Raw genomic sequence first — 21,326 nt, 5'->3', positions numbered from 1 at the left:
ACATTAATATATTAGTGAAATCAAAGCACGTTGGTGTAATCCTAACATAGATTCCCCTTGAAATACTAGTTTGTGGTAACCCTCGGAGTTATGGTTCTAAAACTCAATTAGTTACTATTTTGTTTTATCTTATATACAACTAATATCGGCCTATATTGTGGTTATTATAGGGATATTAATAACTTGATTTATGTGACTTGAGGCCAGCCTGTACCAATAAATGGCTAGGTATTGTATTTTTCTAAATATATCCTAGGGGTCTCCACTCTATTATTCATCCAAGAAAACCATCCTTTTCTTTTATAGCAAGTATCTCAATACTAGTGGTACCTCAAGATATTGGTGCCTAGTGTTCTTTTGTGCATGGTGGAGCTTATTTGATTTATCTTTATCCTATATGTTTCAATATAATATAAGTCCGTTTCAATTCAAGTAAAGTTCCAAACTACTAGAGAACATAAAAGAAATGGCACAAAATTCAAGGATAATGCAAACTGCTAAGAATAAAAAAAGAAATACTACATACGAAAATATTTTTGTCATCAAGATCTCTCTCAAGTCAAAACAAATACATAAATTTATTTTCACAAAGTTGAATGTAAAGGCCCTAAGATCTATATGATCCGAATCTCCTGCTCTTTTTAAGCTATTAAATTCAAAAACAGACTTGCCGACACAATATAGATATAAGGAAAGAAACTGAACTCCAAAATTATTTATAAATCATTCAAACATTTAATCGTGCTACATAGATTTACTTAGAAAACTGCAAATTCTGAAATTCTGATTTATTCATAGAAAACTGGAACAAAACTCTTAACAGCAGCAGTTTGCTTATAAAACACTGAATCCTCTAACAGCAAACTTTCAGCTATAGATATTGCAGACCCAAAATGGAGTTTGAGCAATACACAGCAGAGCAGAGGTGATTCGTGGGGGTTTCGTCCCTTCACCCAGGCATGCACAACAGCATACAAGTTATCCAGCATACTCTGAGATCAAACTAAGACTGCAATATATAATAACATAGGGCGGTTTAGGTAATCTCCTTCACAAGAAACCCTAGGGCGGCTAAAAGCTAAAGACAAAATAGATCTAATTTTCCTTCTAAGATACAGCTATCACTACAAGACAAAATGGATATAGCTGTCACTACAAAACAAAACTAGGCTTCTTCAAGAAGTCGATGGTTCTGTTGTGACCTTTTTCACACATCGCCCCATTGAGAATGGGGACCCTCCCTTTTTCCTTCTTTCTAGGGTTTTTGTTAGTCCCTTGTGACCTCTCGCATCAAGTTTGTCAGTTTTGAGCATTATGAGTCAGTGTGTGCAAGCCATGGTTAGAACAGAGTCTGGACACTGTCAAAGTTCCCAGAAAGGCCAAAGGACAAAGATTGCAATTGATTTGATTAATTTGAACTTTCTATTTTCGGAAAGTTTTGCTTTTTTATTTTTCCTATTTTTTTAGGAAGTTTTGTTTTTGGCATTTTGAGCACGATCCCCGAAATGGCTATTTTTAGAAAGTTTTTCCTATTTTTTAGGGAACCTTGATTTTTTTATTTTCAGAAAGGGGTCTAGGGTTTGCACTATTGACACTGAGATGCACTGAAAACAATCGTCAAATTCCTCCAAAATCCAAGTTTTGACCCAAAAAGCCAATTCCCTATATTTTAGGGGTCCTGAGGAATTCAATGGATGAAAGATGTACGAATCTCAAATTTCAAGAAAATCTGGAAAAAATTGCACAAGTTATGGAGATTTCAAGTTTTGATCATGTGGTTCCTGACAATGATGAAGTCCACCCTTGGTTAAGGTTATGGTTCCTAAGATCCACCAAGTTCGCCTTGGAAAAGGTGAGGTGGGTCATCAACATTTTGAACTCCGCCCTTACCTTGGTGCACAAGATTCTTGAAGTCTGCTTATCCTTGGTTCCTAATAATCACAAAATCCGCCCAAGGATATGAAGACGGTGCCCAAGTCAAGCAAAGTCCGCCTTGAAGAGGTACACAGTGCAAAGGTTTGATGAAGTCCGCCCCATGATGGAGAAAGAAACTCACAAAGTCTGCCATGTATAAGGTGAAAAGGGAGAGAAGCAATTCAAGTCTGCCTTGAAGTGTGTAGAGACAGCAAGTCAATGGTGCATGGAGATGATAAAGTCCGCCCTCCTACAAAGACCAAATACATAAGATGAATGAAGTCCACCCTGCCCTGAATAATTTGATCAGCAAGGAAAGAAGTTCTTCAAGTCCGCCTTAGGAAGAAAGAGAGCAAAGTCCGCCCTATGCTGCAGATGAAAGGTTCCTAAGTGAATTGAACTCTGCCCAAAGTAATGAGTGAAGTGCAAAGATCAGATCAAGTCCCCCCAAAGGTGAAGGAAGTAGCATGTGGGAGAAGTGCAAAGGTTTGAGCAAGTCCGCCCTCCTAAGGTGCATAAGATAAACAAAGTCCACCTTGAAGCTAGATAGGAGTGGCATGAAGTATGAACTCAACAAAGTCCACCCTATGAAGAGGTTGAGTGCATAAGATGAACAAAGTCCGCCCTAGCATGATATGTGGTGCACAAACTCAACAAAGTCCGCCTTCCTACTTGGGAAAGAAACTCACAAAGTCCGCCCTTGATTGGATATGAAGCAAGAAAATGGTGCACAAACTTAACCAAGTCCGCCCAAGTTTGAAGAATGAAATCAATGAAGCCCGCCCTCATGAGGAACTTGTTAAATTTGGAATAAAGGAATATTCCCATATGATGTCAGCAAAGATCTTGATCAAATTCGAACTAAGGCAAATTTAGAAAGTTTTTCAACATGGAAATTTGAAGATTAAGTTCGATTTGCAGACTGAAATTCAAAATAGAAACTTTCATTTTAGAAATCAGAACTTGCTTAAGTGATTCAACTCAACTCAAAATTCAAAATAGAAAGTTTCTTAAGGGATCAAGTCAGACTCAAAATGAAGACAAAAGTTGCCTTTAAAGGATTGAGTTCAACTAAGCATCAAAATTGGAAACTTTTTAAGTGATTCAAATCAAGCTCATTAACTAAATGTCCAAGTTCGATGTAGGAAGGACAAATTAGAAACAAATTTTAGAAGATCTTCTGTGAAGAATTCAAACTCCAATACAAATACAATTCATTCTTCAATTTTCTCACATGAAGTTCGAGTTTTGGATAGCAAGTGGAGAGAGTTTCTAAGAGGTTTTATGCAGGCGAAAGACATTTTGAGAGAATTTTTAAGAGTTTTGCAGGTTGAAAGAAGATTTCAAGAGAATTTCAAGTATAAGTCTGAGTTTTCAACCATTTTCCACAAGTTTGCACACAGATTTTGGAAGAACCTTGATTGATTGGAGGGCAAATTCATTAATTTTCTGAGTTAAACTTCTGATTTTACCTCCTTGGAAGCTTCTTTTCCCTTCTTCCTCATTCTTCCAAAGTTGAAAATGGATTCTATGGGCAGAGTATTGGGTTCTCAACCTGGTTTTCTTCAAAATTTTAAAAGAAAGAATGAATCCAACAGATTATCCTTCTCTTCTTTCTCATTTTCTGCCTTGTGAACAAGTCAGTATGATCTCAATCAAGTTGTCTTGGATTTAGTTCTGATTTTCGATTGAAATCAAACATGCAGCTTCCTGAGTTTGGTTATATTCAGGGGCTTTTCTTGAGATTTCCAGAATATCCAAGTGTTAAAAAACCCCATTTTAAGGCTAAGTATTGGAGAAAGAGTGAAAATCATGATATACTTAGCTATCAAACCATCAAAATTCATGCTCAAAATGAGGATTCTAACTTAATTTCTTTTGGTTTTGCAGGTTTTGGATGAGAGCTAAGGCAGGATAATCACACAAAACACAAATGGAGTTTCGAGCCAAATTGAGAATTGAAGACAGGACCACGAGCAAGGTTCGTCCGAGCATAAAGATGGACAAATTTTGGCTAAGTATGGGAAAAAACTATTTCATTGAAAACTCCAAATTCCTCCATTGTGGTGAAGGCAAAGAGAAATTCTCCAAATTCAAGGCACTTGAAAGAATTTCAAGATATCAAGAAAGAAAGATCCTCAGACTTGGTGAAGATATGGAAAAGTTAAATAAATTTCTGACTTCTTGAAGGATTTCATCTCCTGAAGAATTAAAGACAAGCTCCCAATCAGAATCAGATGGTGACAAGAAGAAACAAATTTCCATACTCAAACAATTTCTTCACATAGATTGGAGAATTCAGGGAAGACATCCAACACGGTGAGGTGGTGTCTCGTCATCTTCCAACCAATCAGATTGTTCCAAGTCAACATGTCCAAGTTCAATGAACCTAATTTATCCACAAAAGCTTCTAGAGGGCACACTTCACAATGCAACAACCTTCTATTTTTATTGTTGGTTCATATTTAGCAAGAAGGACAAGTGTCCCCAAATGTAATTTTCTCATTGGTCAAGGGGTAGTTAGTTTTGGGAAACCCTAATTAGGGTTTTTATCTTTCAATATGGGCCCTTGATCATTTTTCGATCTCGGTCGTTCATAATTTCTTGACTACTATATAAGGTTGCCTCCTCTCATTTGGACAGTGAGGTTTTTGAAATATTGTTGCAAGAAGATTATTTCCAGATAATAAATTACTTGTGTGCTTTCTCTTAAGGCCTTGTAATCTCTTTTATCTAAATGATTAGCGAGGTTTTCAATTTCCTCAACACATTAGTTAGATTTTATTTCATGTATGTTAGATTGAATGCAAGATCTGATAAGTATTGATTTATGGTGTTTCTCCACTCATATTTTTGGTGAATGGATGATTTTCATTCACTGTGCAAAGTTAGTCTGAGCTTTCCTTTGTGTATGCTTAACTTCCGATCATAAGCACATCCCTAGAAGATTGCATCCGCTTTGTGTAGTTGTCTTAAGTGAGGTGAAGCAAAGTGTGGTTTATTGAGATCGCTAATCAATACCATCTCTTGAATTCTTAGGAATAGATTAGAACTTCTAAACCCTTGTCTCCTTTCCAGTTTTTCATGATCCAAGTCCCAATTGATAGAGCTTCATTATCTAAACCTTCATTGTGAATTGAACAATCCAAGTGTAAGTCCCTTTGTGTATTACCAGCAAATCACAACGCCCATTGAGCTTATCCACACGTCAAGACCTGACTAAAGAAACCTTGGAATCGCCATATGATCTTCTAGCAATCTTAGCATAAGCATTGATTTTTCAAGAGAGGGTAAATTATCTTTGGGTACTTTATTCTAATGTTTGGTAGATGATAAAACAGACACCAATAGGTTCAAACTAGAATATTCCAGACCGAATCTGATTCTTTTTTCCAACAAAAGATAAGACTTACAGTTGGCAGTAATCTGATTTCTTCCTTTGATTTTTCTAGGAGACAAACTTGCACAGTTGGCAGCCAATACAGCCATCCATCCCAAGTGGCCTCATCTTTCACGAGTTCATCATAGTCCTTTGTCCCCTTATTGCTTGTCCTCGAGCAATTTCAAGTTAGGGTGTTCAAAGATTTCAATTCCTTCCCAAGTTGCATCTTCTCGTGGTAGTCCTTTCCACTTGATTAGATATTCTAGAATAGCTTTGTTACGTAACCTCTTCTCCCTTACATCCAGAACAGATTCAAGTTCAAGGATCAATTTTCTTTCATAGTCCAATGGAGGGAGCTCCTTGGACGGGTTGATCCGTTGTTTGCTCGGGCTTTCTTTAAGCATGAAACATGGAAAGTATTGTGAATTTTGTTGTCGGGTGGTAATTCCAACTCGCAAGCAACCTGTCCCACCTTTTATTCACTCGATAAGGACCATAAAAGCGTGGTTTTAGCTTCTCTTTTCTACTTCCCTTCATAGAAGATTGTCTAAAAGGTTGTAACCTTAGAAACACCAAATCACCCTCCTCAAATGCTCTTTTTGTTCTATGTTTATCTGCATGCATCTTCTTCTGATTTTGGGCTCGTTGCAAGTTCTCTTTGAGGGCTTCCAAAATATCCTTGCTCTGTTGAATCAAATCCGTAGCACTAGTTACTCTACTATTAGTGAGAATCAAAACCACAAAGGAGTTTGCATCATAGTTGTACAATGCTTTAAAGGGGGACATCTCAATTGACATATGATAAGTAGTATTGTAGCAGTATTCCCCAAGATGTAGCCATTTGACCCATGATGTTGACCTGTTATGCAGTTTCGTAGATAACCATCAATCCACTTGTTCACTATCTATGTTTGTCCATCCGTTTACAGATGATAACTGGTACTAGGTGTCAACTCCATTCTTGTCAAGCGAAATAAATCTTGCCAAAACAAACTAATAAATCCGTTGTCCCTATCACTCACAATTGTTTTGGCAACCCATGTAACCTAAAGACCTCCCTAAAGAAAAGATCAGCCACTTGAGGTGCCTTAAAGTTTGATGATATAGCATAGAAGTTTGCATACTTGGTGAGTCTATCTACCACCACATATAAACAATCCTTGCCTTGGGCCTTTGGCAAACAGGGAATAAAATCCATAGATATGCTTTCCCATTTTTGGTTGGGGATAGGAAGAGGCTGCAGTAACCCTGCTGGAAAAACATGCTCAACTTTGTTCTATTGACATTCCTTACATTCCCTTACATGCTGCATCACATCCTTTTTTAATCCTTTCCACGAAAAATGCTCCCATACCTGTTTATATGTTTTGTAGAATCCTGGGTGGCTAGCCAATGGAGTGTCATGGCATGCCTTCAATATTTTCTCCTTCATTTTAGATTCAGGCGTAAGATATACCCGCCCCTTGTAGAGAATCAACTCATTCATTGTTTTGAACCTGCCATCTTGTACCTTGCCCTCCAAGATTTCACTAGCAAATGAATTTTTTACATATTCAGCTGTAATCAATGCTTTCCAATTAGAGGTTATATCAGAGAGAGAATGCAAATGAGGTTTCCAAGATAAAGCATCTGCCACTATATTGTTGTTTCCTTTTACATACTCAATATCAAAATCATAAGCTTGGATTTTTCTGATCCACTTTTGCTGCCTTTCATTCAGTTCTAGCTGATTAAAGAAATACTTTAAGCTACTATGGTCAGTTTTACCACAAACTTATTGCAAACTAAATATTGCCTGAATTTGGTCAACACATGCATTATGGCTAGCATTTCCTTGTCATAAATAGAGAATTTACGTTCAGCCTCCTTAAGCCTCCTACTCTCAAAAGCTATAGGGTGTTTATTTTGCATCAAAACAGCCCCTATTCCCTCTCCAGATGCATTGCATTCTAAAACAAAAGGGAGTGAAAATTTTGGAATTGCTAAGACGGGGCACGAACTCAAAACCTCCTTAAGCTTATCAAAAGCTTGTTGGGCTAATGTTGTCTATCCTTTCTTGGTTAGATTTGTTAGGTTGCCAATTGTGAAAATCCACTAACGAACCTCCGGTAGTAGCTGCATAGCCCCACAAATCCCCTCAATTGTGTTAAGTTGTTGGCTCTAGGCCATTCTTTGATGGCTTTGATCTTATCCTCATCAACACTTACTCCATGTTTGCTGATCTTGGAGCCCAAATACAAGATTTCTTGTAACCCAAACTCACATTTGGATGCTTTGGCATAAAAGGAATCTTGTTCTAAGATTCCCAAAACCTCATCTAAGTGTTTAAGATGATCTTCCCAAGATCTGCTATAAACTAAGATGCCATCAAAAAAGACAAGAACAAATTTCCTTAACTGCTGAATAAATACCTAGTTCATACATGATTGAAAAGTTGTTGGAGCATTTGTTAAACCAAAGGGCATCACCAGGAATTCATAGTGCCCGTAGTGACACCAGAATGTTGTCTTGTGTACATCTTCATCCCGAACTTTGATCTGATGGTTTCCTGAACCCAAATCAATTTTAGAGAAGAAGATGGCTCCATGTAACTCATCAATCAATTCATCAATGCGTGGTATTGGGTAACGATTCTTTATAGTCTTCTTATTGAGAGCTCGGTAATTAATGCACGCTCTCATGGTTCCATCTTTCTTCTTGACCAGCACTACGGAAAATGCAAAAGGGCTGGAACTAGGCCTTGTATTCCCCCATGTGGAGTAATTATTTGATTGCCTTTCCAATTTCTTCCTTGTAAATATTAGGATGGCGATATGGAGTGATCATCACTGGTTTTGCCCCCTCTTCAAGTTCAATGATGTGTTGGAAATCCCCACTTGGTGATAACCCGAGGGTATGTCTCTAAAGACTTTATTATGTTTATCCAAAATGATTTGAATCTGCATGTTGTTAGCACCTTCTTTCTTTGCATCATTTGCATTGGTAATAAGCCATTTTTCTACCGAGCCAACTTGTTTCTTGTGGAACACCCACTCCATCCTCTTGGCCGATATTTCCACTGTTTTGTTGGACATTCCTTGAAGTACTATCCTTTTTCCATTATATAGGAAAGTCATTTCCAACTTTCGGTGGCTAATCTCATATTTATCAATTGCATGCAGCCATTGACAACCCAAGACTACTTACATGTCCATGTCAATCACATAAAAATCACCCTTCAATTTATACTCCCCCATAGACGACTCCATTTGGGGAACCTTCTGAGTGCAAGAAAGAGTAGTACCACTGGCTACCTTTACTCCAAACCCTTCAATCGGAACTGTTTTCAAACCAAGCCTCCTCACTACTTCCTCATTTACATAATTATAGGTGGCTCCACTGTCAGTAAGGATGATTACTCGTTGTCCCTTCAAAACGCCTTTTATGCGGGAGGCTCTTCAATTGTTTATGTTTCATTTTCAACTTCAGCCTCTTCACTTTCAATATCATCATTGGAGATCGCCTCATTATAATGTATTTGCCCTTTACCTAAGCACCAATGCCCTGGTTGCCAAGGTTCCTTGCATGTAAAGCACAGCTTCTTCCGCCTTAGCTCATTCCTACTAACTTCCGTTTGATTGGACCTTGCTAGAGGCATCCTTGGAGGTATTGGATTTTTTTGAAAGGTTTTCTTGAACTGTGTAGGTGGGGTTGTCCTCAACCTGCTGAAGGTATCCTTTACTACTGAATCCTCTAAGTTGAGGGTCGTTGTGATGGCCTCCTGGAATGTTGTCAGGTTTAAGGCTTTAAGTAACCCCTTAAGTGTCTTAGCTAAACCTTCCGCAAAGAGCACTATCAATCTCCCATCTGTCACATTGGGTACCATTACCGCAAGTCTCTGAAATTCTGACACATAATTTTCCACTCTACCTTCTTGCTTCAATTGGGCTAGGTTACGAAAATGAACTTCGGGGTCAGTTCTGTCGAATCTTTCAATCAGCCTTTGATTGAAATCTTCTATGGTAGAAATTGAGTCATGTCCTTGAGTTATGAGTCCATGATACCACCACTCGTGAGCTACTCCTTCCAAGTGTAAGGTGGCGAACTTGATGGCCTCTTCTTCTGTCATTGGGTTCAATGAGTAGTAAGTGTCTACATTTTGTAACCAAGATCTTGTTGTGGTACTGCTTGTTCCATCAAAATTAGGTAAAGTAATTTTGCCCAAGCGTTGTTGATTGTCTTTTCTTCCATCATACTCCCTCCTATGTCCACCCTTGGATTTCAATCCACAGTACTCAAGGAAAGACATATGGTTCTTAACTGCCTCGCTCAACATATTATACTCCACCAAAAGGCAGTCCATTTCATCAATTTGGTCAAGTTGATCCCTTTTTACCTCTTCATTTGACAAAAATTTAGCCCTAAATGTTTTTGCTAAATTCCTCTCACTATCGGAGGCAGATCTTGCTTCATTGAAATTGTTTCCTTCATCCTAAAGGGTAGACTTCCCTTTATTGGCAACGCTTCCTTCACCTTTCTCATTAGCGGAATTCCCGCCATCTTGATTATGTTTAAGCCCTCTCAGCAATTGGGTGACTTCCTTAAATGTCTCTGCTAGACCGAGTTTCAAGGCTTCAGAATGTTTAAAGTAGGCCTTTGCATCTTCATCACTGTCGCACATGTTGGAACTCTTCTTTCTTTCTCTCAAATGGTACCGATGTTCGCTCTCACTCATAAAACAAACCCACAGCTAGCAAGGCTAAGGCTCTGATACCACTGTAAAGACCCTAAGATCTATATGATCAGAATCTCCTGGTCTTTTTAAGCTATTAAATTCAAAAACAGACTTGCCAACACAATATAGATATAAGGAAAGAAACTGAACTCCAAAATTATTTATAAATCATTCAAACATTTCATTGTGCTACGTAGATTTACTTAGAAAACTACAAATTCTAAAATTCCGATTTATTCATAGAAAATTGGAACAAAACTCTTAACAACAGGAGTTTGCTTACAGGACGTTGAATCCTCTAACAGCAGACTTTCAGCTATAGATATTGAGGACCCAAAATGGAGTTTGAGCAATGCACAACAGAGCAGAGGTGATTCGTGGGGGGTTCGTCCCTTCAACCAGGTGTGCACAACAGCATACAAATTATCCAACATACTCTGAAATCAAACTGAGACTGCAATATATAATAACATAGGGCAATTTCGGTAAACTCCTTCACAACCTCTTTTGATAATTTAGGAAATCAATACCCAACCGTGGCTCTGCAACTTGAACGCGCTTTGTACTTCCTTGGTCGGTCGCTCATGTGAGGCTTGCCTTATGCGGGTCAAGGATTGGTCGGCTCTGTTGGCGCGAACGTCATTAATGCAGGCCTTTAATTTGTCTTCGTTATGGGTTCCAAGTCACTTGGAGTTGAGCATAATGTTTCAAAGGACTCGACGGGAGACAGCTCGAAAACCTTCAAGCAGGCTCGAAAACCTTCGGTGGCTCTTCCGGAAGGAGCGAAGTTATTACCACGAGAGGAGCAATCGGAAGATGGAGGTAGCAACAGAGGAGGAGGTAAGGTTCCCTTTGCCTCCTCATTGGTTATTTTCCCTAATTTGCAAATGGCTAATGTTATTTTGTCAGAAAAGAATAGGCTTAGGAACTCAGCTATATTTCTTCCGGCTTTGGATTTGAACAAGTTGCCTTCTAGGAATTATTTGAATTCTTGGTTGCATAATGACTGGAGCAAGAAGTTAGGTTTTTCTTTCTCCTTCTGTAGGATGGTTCAAAAGGGCCTATTTTTTAATTTTTTCAACAACCCTAATAGCCAAAGGGAGGTTGTAAAAAGGCAGTTCTGAACTATAGGGTCGGGTTGTTTTAGGGCCATTTCAAGGGACCCGACGGTTAATGCAGATGAAATCCTTGCTTTGTCGTGCCCTATGTGGGTTACTATTAAAAACATTCCTCCTTATCTTTGGAATGTTGTTCCTAATTTGATCGAACCTTTGGGCTTGCGTATAGATGCGACTACATCTCTTTTGCCGCCTATGAATGTGAGGTTGTTGGTAGCCTTAGAGCCCGGCAAGGAACTTCCAGACAATATCAATATTGAACTCATCAGCAAAACTGTTGTGAATTGGCAATGGTGTACTATGAATAAGCATAGAGTCGGGTTAGGTCTTAAAGATCTAAGATGGCAAGGAATTTCCCTTGCAGCTAAATGAATATTTAAAGCCTTGCAAGGTGAGGAACCTTGGAAAATCTTGATTAGACACAATATCAGTAAATCTGTTCCTAAAAAGAGCCCTAATTGGAGAGGTTTGAATCTTTGTGATATCATTGTTGGGGACTTTGAGGTTAGACCATTTGGTTCTCTTGTTTTCAGATCAATTTGGAAAGCCTGGGAGGTGGTAAGAGGCTATATCTTCCATAATGGTATAGTGTCGGAGAATGGGGAAATCTGTGGTGAACGCTCTATTTGGTGGAATCTGAAATATATTGGTAAGCCTCTGGCTCTAGTTCAGGGTTGCTCTGCTAAAATTTGGGCAAGGAAAGGTCTTGAGAAGTTTTCTGATATTATTAGAGATGGGCATCTCTTAAGATGGAATGATATCATGTTAGAATATAATGTCCCCCCCTCGCATAGAAAAACCTATACCATGCTAAGAGAAGCCTCTTCACCTCTCTGTCTTCCCAAACCTTGCTCTGTTGACTGCTCCAGATTCTGTTTCTATAAATGGCCGGATGGGTCCCCATTGCCTAGAACCAGAGCTAAAGCCATATACTCCCTCCTTGTTGATAGTGATGCCATTCTTTCCCATGTCAATTCTTGTTGGAAGGTAAGCCTTGATGTTGTCCGTTGGCAGAAGATTTTTGAGACTCTTTGGTGCAGATCGGTTGAACCCAAGAAGAGGTTTTTTTGTTGGCTCTTTATGCTCCATAAGCTTCCTATCCATAATTCAGTGGGGAAATTAGTTCTTGTTCCTGCTGCAGGGTCCTATTGATGTGTATTTTGTACACGACCAAACACAGAATAAAATACCGAAGTATCTTATCCTCTCTTGAACAAAGTTCCCGACTGCTGAAGATCTCACTGAAGGATCAGTCGGAGTAACTCCAAGGTTCCGTTATGTAGGATCTCTACGTGTGGATAAGCTCTCTGTGGTATGATGTGATTTTGCTGGAATCACAAGGGGACTTACACTTGACAACCTAAACGTCTGATTTGCTGGAATCACAGGTCCTATTAACTAACTGGAAGACAAACAAATGACAAAAGATGCAGGGTTCAGGACCTCTACTCTACTACCTAGAATGCGAGAAAATGGATGGATGACTAGGTGGAGTCCTACTGGGCTGGGTCTCACCATCAGGCTGAACAATTCAACACCAACTCAGTGCGATCTTCTAAGGGATGCTTCCAATATGTTCAAATCGTACACCATCTGACAATGATCACCATTCAAGATAATGCATGAACAATGGACGTGTAACAACTTAAGATTAAGCTCATTTTATGCCAGTTGACCACACAGGGCGCACTTACCATCAGTAAGAGGCTAGTGGTATGGACTAGACAGATTCCACACAGGTGCATTCAACAATTTTCTTCCCTCAATTTAATCATCTATCATCAAAAATGAAGATTCAACAAGAGACCATGCACATTGCAAAGAAACAACATATTCCACCATATCTTCAATGAAAAGAAGTCTTTTACAATTAAGGCAACAATGTCTTGCCTTCTCTTCTTAATCTACTCTAATTGCTATTCTACTATTCTGGCCTCTATTACTAACTATTAACTATTAGCTATTATTGACTAACCATTAGCCTTTACAAATGAAGAGCCAGGGCTTATATAGTGCCCACAATACAATTCAATGGCTTAGATCAATTTGAGATCAATGGTCGAGATTTTACAATGAAAACCCTAATTAGGGTTTGTTACAACAAACTTAATTCTGACCAATGAAATAATTGCATTATTTGGACACATGTCTTCTTTGGAATATTCGACCAATGGATAGCCGGGGTAGGTACATCGAAGTTTGTGTCTTTTTTGATGAGTCAGGTACATTGAACCTGGACATGTTGAGGTAGACCAATCCAAATGGAGGGATGATGACTGGGACGCCACCTTGTCTGACACTTGCAACTTGGTAGATATTCAATTTGATGATGTTGAGAAGATGACTTTAATTAACTTTTCTGACACCGTCTGCTTCTTCAACGAACCCTTTCTTTAATCCTCTTTTGTCTTTGATGTGCAGGATGGATGGAGTATCTTTCCTTCAAATGCTGGTCTGGAAGAGGTCGTCCCTGATGATGCTGGAGAAGGTCGTCCTTGATGATGCTGGACCGGAGAAGGTCGTCCTTGATGATGCTGGACCGGAGAAGGTCGTCCTTGTCCTGGCTTGGTCTTCTTTCATCTGCCAAAACAAACCAAAAGATGATTAAGGACACATGATAAATTCATTTCAACATAGCATTTTCAACTTAAATCATCAGCAAAAAGATATTAACATGAAACTTGCCCAAGATTTTCTCCAGGAACAGACCCTATAAGAATTTCGCCCTGGACCCTTTGGAAGGGTCAGGAGCGAAATTCCAACTTTAGCTCAAAATTCACATTTTTGAAGGTCAAACATCCTTCCAAGGCATTCCAAATAGCTTTTCTCACCCTAGTCCAAGCCTACTTAGCACAAAATTTGAAGAAAAGGATGGTTTTAGTGATTTTCGATCTGGACCCTTTGGAAGGGTCAGGAGCGATTTTCAAGTTTTGAGCATGTTCCTCCATCCTTTCAACTTCAATTCTCCTCCAAGACTAAGGACACATTGCCTCACTCCTATCTAGGCCATAAAAATCAAAATTTTAACTTGTCTTGCAAAGAAAGTAGGTGATCCTAGGATTTTCGCTCTGGACCCTTTGGAAGGGTCAGGAGCGAAAATCTCATTCTAGGCTAGATTACTCACTTTTCAAACTTCGAACCACTTCAAGAAGCAAACTTAGATCATTTTCCACCTGAGGAAGAAGGTTTCAAAGTCAAACAAGGTAGCAAATGAAGTTTATGATGAATTTCACTCTGGACCCTTTGGAAGGGTCAGGAGAGAAATTCTCCTTTAGGCCAAAATCTTGTTCTTCAAAATCAATCAAACTCCCTCTCAAGGCAAAAACATACCCATTCATCTCCCATCAAGCCAACGCCTAGCCAAAATAAGGAGGAAAACAAGAGTTATAAAGATTTTCGCTCTGGACCCTTTGGAAGGGTCAGGAGCGAAATTCCTAATCTTGGCCAAGATCCTGACTTCATTTTCACATTTCTTCATTCAAACAAGCGTTTTTTCCTTCATTCAAGCCTGGGAATGCGTTAGTTCTAGGTTTTGGTCAAAGTAGAATGTCCTATGGAGAATTTTGCTCTGGACCCTTTGGAAGGGTCAGGAGCGAAATTTGACATTTTGGACTCTTCGTCAAGATCATTTTATGGAATATAACATTTAAGTATAAGTGACATTTCCTTCTTATACTTTAAGTTATATTCCATATATACTTTCAGGATGTTTGAGAGTGGTTTCGGACCTCCAGGAGTTATATTGCAAAATCTAGTTTTTGGAGGATTCTTCAGTTTTCCAGACTTAGTCAAATTTCAGGATCAAGACATTCCAGACTTAGCCAAATTTCAGGATCAAGGCATTCCAGACTTAGCCAAATTTCAGGGCATTTGAAGATCAGGATGACATTCCAGACTTCATCACTCACCAACTTGACCTAGCTCGGACCTTCAAGAATGATACCCACTCACAAAGCAAGACACAATTAGCAACAAGATCAAAACCAGGCCCTAAGGAAGACTCTCAAAGAAACCCTAATTCTGGGGCCCTGTGGACTCACCCTGGCTCAAGCAAAGCCTGTAATCCAACGATCCCCTCGACATCACTCATCCTGCAAAGGCTAACAGACAAAACCCTAAACACCTAGAAAGCGAACCCCAGAAAGCAAAAAAAAAGCAGGGGTCCCCATTTGCAATGGGGCGATGTGTGAATACGTCACAACAGGTCCCTGAGTCTGTTAATCATATATTCTTTGATTGCTTGTTTGCTAAAGAAACATGGAAGATTTTTGGCCTATGTATTGGTTATAATATTGATATCCTTGATGTTGTGACTGGTCATATCCAAAGCTTAAAGAAACATGCTAACTTCTTTTGGTCTCTTCTTTCTGTTGAAATACTGCGGCTTATTTGGAATGATAGGAATGATAACCTCTTTAATGGCAAAGACAGGAACCTTACTGAGTCTCTTAGGAGACTCATCTTTCATGACATTAATGTGCAGGTGACAATGGCTATGAGGATTGCGCGTACAAATTTTGAGAGGCTGCTGAAAGATGGAGCTGCAATGATGTTCACAACAGAAAGTTCTCATGGCTTCACCTGGTCTAGACCCTCCAGTGATAGATCCCCATTTGAAATTGGATTGGAAAATTTTGTGAGAGAGCTCAATGAACAGAATATCAAAGGACAGCATGCTCAGGTGCAGAATATCCCAGTGGCTGAAGCAATCATTCATCCATATGTGGACCCCATATTGCGGGGTAAAGTGCTGAGATGGTGTGATGGCGCACAGGGATAGACAGCTTGGATGGAGAATGTGGGGGATTCCAGCTCCCCGGATAGAGAAATTATGTTTGAATAGTCCCTTTTGTGTTATGTATTGACCTCCTATATAATCTGCAATTGTATATATTATCTGACTATGCGGCTTTTGGGTTAGTTTTTGAGGATTGTAGATTGGCTTAACTATATGATGTATCTCTGACTGTGGAACTCTCGCTGGTGGTATTTTTTGTATTGTGAACCTCTGATATTTAATAGAAAAAAAACTCCTTCACAAGAAACCCTAGGGTGGCTAGATGCTAAAGACAAAATAGATCTAATTTTCCTTCTAAGATACAGCTGTCACTACAAGACAAAATGGATACAGCTGTCACTACAAAACAAAACTAGGCTTCTTCAAGAAGTCGATGGTTCTAACTAGAAGATTCCAGACCAAATCTGATTCTTTTTTCCTACAAAAGATAAGACTAACAGCTGGCAGTAATCTGATTTCTTCCTCTGATTTTTCTGGAAGGAGACAAACTTGCACAGTTGGCAGCCAATAATGCCATCCAGGCCAGGCGGCCTCATCTTTCACAGGTTCATCACATTGAAACCTAGGAAATCCATGAAATTAATGGCAGCTATAATAAAAAAAATCTTGAATGCCAAAAATTGTCCTTAAAAAGACATTACGGATGATTATAGATTTCAGAGAAAGCAGACCAAAGGCAAACACAATGTGATAAATAAGGCATGAAACTTTCGTGAAAAAAATACATTTAGGCTTACCAGATTTAAGATACTTGTGCTGAACATTCCACTCAAAATCCCAGTGCTTGTCCTGGTTTTTTAAAGTCCAATATGACCAACCAAATGAAGCTTGTTCATAAACTTCCAATTGGGCATCGCCAAACCTTTGATATTCTTCCCTTGAAGCTCCTTTTACTTTCCACTCATTTGTCCATTCACCTGTAAATCATAGTATCAAAGAAAATTTGGTTAATAATAAAAAACAAGCAAAAAAATAAATTGTGACACAAAGATCAACGCATGGGAATAGATGGATGGAACAAGGAAGATGCTGCTACATTACCAACGAATATGAGAGGACCATTTGCACTGTTTAAAGCTAGTAGCTCAGGTTGCCTGTTCTTCAAGATGAAATCAATATTTTCTTGGGCAGTCAAGTTTTCATAATAAGGGTCAAAAAGGTTGTAATAATGAACATCGACTACGACGTTTGAAAATACATCATTTGATTGATATAGCTCATGTGGATCAGCTTTTCCAATCCTCTGGCACATGATTACATAAGCTGTGGAAGAATGCTTTCGCACAATTTCATAGCCATTTGTGTAATATTTATTTATAACATCAACAGAAACAGTAGTTACAAGAGGTTCATTTAGCAATTCAATGCCTAGGAGCATAGAATTGTTACCATATCTGTCAGAAGACAATCACATGATTAGATTTATGATCAAACATATGGTTGCTGAACACATTAGAGATCAGATCAGAGCAACAGTAAGTGTATGTATCCGCAATGTAAAATAAAAACAGGCCTTCTATACAAGCAGATCTCATCTTGACAAACAGACAAAAATATTGTGCATTAATTATTTGCTGCAATAATTCCTTTTCACCATCAAATAAATATTAGTTTCTGCGAAAAATGACTTCAGCCAATTGTTTATAATCAATAGTTCCTACAACACTAGCTTCAATTTTCTTTTATACAATTTACCAATTGCTGCTAAGGGTGATTACTTGGACCGACTATAGTTATAACTTATAAGTTATGGGCATTGGAAAGTTTGAGTTCCAATATAAACTTTCTAAAAATTTGAAAGAGAGAACGAACAATTCTCTTAAGTACTCTTGTCCTCTAGTATTTTAAAAATTGGAAAGCACAGTTTATAAGTAGTTTCACACAAACCTGGATGCAAGGAAGTCAATAATTTGTAAACTTTGAGAAATATGTTGTGTAGAGTTAGCCCAGTCAGCGGATCCATCTCTACTGGCACTGTGCTCCATTCCATTTTGTGAGCCCGGTGCTGCATGAAGATCAACAATAACCCTTATATCATGTTTCCTGCAGCAAAAATATATACTCCACTTCAATTTGGCAGCTAAAACAAAATACCAGAGTTACCTAATGTATGTTCCTTCCCTCTAACCAAACCCCTTCACCCCACCAAAACAAAGGTGGGTTAGTGGATGTATATGTCCCTGGGGTGTTTTAACAACTTTTGTAGTCATCTTTCTAAAATATGTAAAGGTTATTCTAGTCAGTATACACTTGGGAATATGTATCCAGCACTTTTTTGAAAACAAAATAAAAATATTGAAACCTACTGTGCCCATGTAAAAGCATTGTCAAGGGCTTGCAAAGATCCTCCTATAAAAGGGGCTGGAGGGTTTGGGTCATATGCAATCCACCATCCAACTGGAATTCTCACAGTGTTAATACCATTTTTTAAAAGGAAACCAAAATCCTTCTCTGTAATGAAGCTGCTTCTGTGTTTCTGCAATTTTCCAGTCCCAAGCACGAGATTCTGCATTAGATAATCTGCATATAACTTTAAAAAATAAGACTTTAGAAATCTCCAACTAGGGCATCCTATGTAAATGACAACGCAAAAAGAAGGAGCAAACCAATATTTACATCATAAACAGACTTTGCCTTCTTAGGACCATATCCATTTGCAAGTTGGTAATCTCCATGCAAATCATTTGCCACAATATTCATCTGGAATGTTGCTGCATTGTCATCCCATCTGGGTTTTCCTTGATAATCTGCAGTCAGCTGCTCCTCGGATTGTGCCTGCCCATGGTTCATACAAAATAGATCATAAGAAACTTTAAACTTTATTTCTCAAAAGCAACTCCTTATCTGGGTAATAGAGGTTTCCAAATACCAATCATATCACATACCTGCATGTACGTTCCATTAAACACCCTGATATGTACCCGATCTCGATGTTTATGGTGCCTAACTATATCGAATGTTTCCCAATCACCAGGAGAATCTGCTGCTGCTGATACATTGCCGCCTCCTCCATTTTCAGCTGTCATAAATTGACCCCCAAACACTTTAAGTTGGTATCTGCCATCAGAGACTCTCCACAACTGCACCCATACCACAAGTCTTATAGTCCAGATTTAGTACTTCTTACAAAATTTATCCCCAGAGAAGCACGGTGGAATCTCTTGGAATACACATACAGGATGAATCAGTATTTGCCCAGAACAGTATATTAGATATTGAATATTGGCAACTTTAAAACAGGATTTCCCTTATATATTAAGAATCAGAAGGATTCCTCAGGATTAGGTTAAACAGTTAATGTTTATAAACTTATTAGCATGCAAGACAGAGCCCTGAGTGCAAAGGAATTGATTGAAGTAAGGAAGCTTCTAGGATCTAGTAAACATATTTTAGTATTTCCTTGCTTTAACGGAACGTCTAATCTATGAAATTTTGACACAGCCAGAAACCACATGAAGACCAACTTTGAACCACCTCCTGCAGATTGTTTTGAAATTATACTTTTGATAAAGACATATTCAATGACTAATTTAATATGCATTTATTTCAAATCATCCTGGAATCAGCACTAGAGATCTTTATGCTTGGTTAGTCTGTGTTACTTCTAATGTCTCATTTCACAGGGTTTTGACCTCATTCCATTGAACCATTGTTGGTGTCTACCACATTTAACATCTTGTAAACAACGGCCTACAATCAATTCATATTACTTTACATACCATTACGAGGCTTTGCATACAAATACCTCAGTCCTATGGGCTTGTTTTGATGTTGTGTGACAAATCAGATACCCTCCCCTGTTCACACTCTACACTACAAAGGCATTTCCATATTATCAATTATATCTAACCTCTGGAGGACCATTGGTTGCAAATATTAAGAGTGGTGCATGGCGAGTATCCTGCTTAAGATTGCTGTGTTGGACCTTCTTAACCCAGGCCATTCTTCTGAATCTCTGATAATTTCAAGAGATTCTATACTAATCCTATTGTGGTGATCAAGAGGGATGTTTGCCTGACTCCTGCTCCAGAATATAATAAAGACTAGAATCATGCACTCTATCAAAGTTCCTTTCGTAAATCTTTTGGCTGTTCCTTTGAAAAATGGAACTTCTTTTCACAGAATTGCCTAGTTTTTCACATTTGGAAAACCCTTTTTTACTTCGTTTAGTAATGATGAATCATTTCTTTCTTGTTATTTTAGATTATTAATTTTTATTTTCATTAGTTGGGTTATTTATAAGAACTGTTAATTAGCTATCATAAGTTTATGTACTCTAGAGTTAAATTCATCTACTTTCACAAGTCAGAGGCACAAATTTAATTTCCATCTATGCATCCATTTTCTCTTTTACAAAGCATTCCTACAAAAGACAGTTGCATTATCAATGCCCACAAAAACCAGGGGAGAAAAGGTTCTCGACGCGTACCTTAAATGTCTCCCAGGTAGAGTTGTCATCCCTATCAACCACAATACTGTGCCCACCCCCATACTCTGCACTAAGGTACTTGTTCAGTTTCAGTGATTTGAATTGAACCTTTGTACCATCCTATCCTCAAAACAAACCCAATAGTCAGCTCTTAGAGTAGGAGAAAAAAAGAAACTAATACAATCAGAACAGTACAGTAAAACATGGAAGCACTAATGCAATAGGCTTACAAGAAGATCATTATCCTTGATATCATCGAAAAGGGAAGGCTTTATCCATCCTTCAACAACAAGCCATCCACCCAAGTTAACGGCTCTAACCTTGGGAATCCCCTCCAACTTCCTCTTCTCTGTAAAAATATAACACCACCGTCATTTCAAAAGTAAATCCTCTAAAACCCAGAACATTTTTTACAAGTAAATTACACATAAATATACCTGTGGTTGTAGAAGCTAAGGGAATGAGGCATAGAAGAAATAGAAGCTGCTGCCATTTCCAAGCACCAATACCCATGGAAACAACAATATGAATAATAAGGTATTGGTCTACTGCATTCTTTACACCTGTCTCCATCGGGCATTGAGGAAAACGAGACCCAGAGAGAGGAGGAAGAGGATACATAAAAATGGAGGTGGGCTTGTTGCAGAGTAGTGCCTCTGTTCAAGACAAAATTTGAAAAGTGTTTTTTCTCTCTTTTTTGAACTTTAGAGGTGGATTCAAATATAAGGCAATATGCTTGTTCTGAAAGGCTGGCGGGCTAACGTCTCGTACTTTTTCGTCCACGAGATATGGGCCCACATATCCCTGTCCTCTATTATTCTCAGATGTGTATTCAACAATTTCCATCGCAACATCTCGTTTTGCCACAAACTTTAACTTGGGAATTGTTCACACATCAGCACTTTCCCAGAAAAGCACCTCCCATTGTTGTCTTCAAATACAAAAGCTTTTTAGTGAAGGTCCAATAGAAA

General features: G+C 38.6%; 1 protein-coding gene across 4 annotated transcripts in view; it reads right to left on the bottom strand.

Moving 5' to 3' along the window:
- The window catches only part of LOC131031296 (probable glucan 1,3-beta-glucosidase A), a 57,746-nt gene extending 36,640 nt beyond the window's left edge, over positions 1–21,106 (bottom strand). For 2 of the 4 annotated variants that reach the window (XM_057962378.2, XM_057962377.2), the window contains exons 1-9: positions 20,793–21,102; positions 20,586–20,704; positions 20,356–20,475; positions 18,812–19,006; positions 18,543–18,701; positions 18,233–18,402; positions 17,814–17,969; positions 16,968–17,320; positions 16,664–16,843 (exon numbers count right to left, since the gene is read on the bottom strand). In XM_057962378.2, the coding sequence (XP_057818361.1) occupies positions 16,664–16,843; positions 16,968–17,320; positions 17,814–17,969; positions 18,233–18,402; positions 18,543–18,701; positions 18,812–19,006; positions 20,356–20,475; positions 20,586–20,704; positions 20,793–20,976 (1,636 nt within the window). In that variant the 5' untranslated portion in view covers positions 20,977–21,102. Of the gene's footprint in view, positions 1–13,010; positions 13,709–16,663; positions 16,844–16,967; positions 17,321–17,813; positions 17,970–18,232; positions 18,403–18,542; positions 18,702–18,811; positions 19,007–20,355; positions 20,476–20,585; positions 20,705–20,792 lie in introns of those variants that run through there. The other 2 variants (XM_059210098.1, XM_057962376.2) reach the window with 2 other exon arrangements.
- Positions 21,107–21,326: the final 220 nt, after the last annotated feature.

The sequence above is a fragment of the Cryptomeria japonica genome, chromosome 8 (genome assembly GCF_030272615.1).
Source record: "Cryptomeria japonica chromosome 8, Sugi_1.0, whole genome shotgun sequence".
Lineage (NCBI taxonomy): Eukaryota > Viridiplantae > Streptophyta > Pinopsida > Cupressales > Cupressaceae > Cryptomeria > Cryptomeria japonica.
This window is presented reverse-complemented; position numbering and strand designations above follow the sequence as displayed.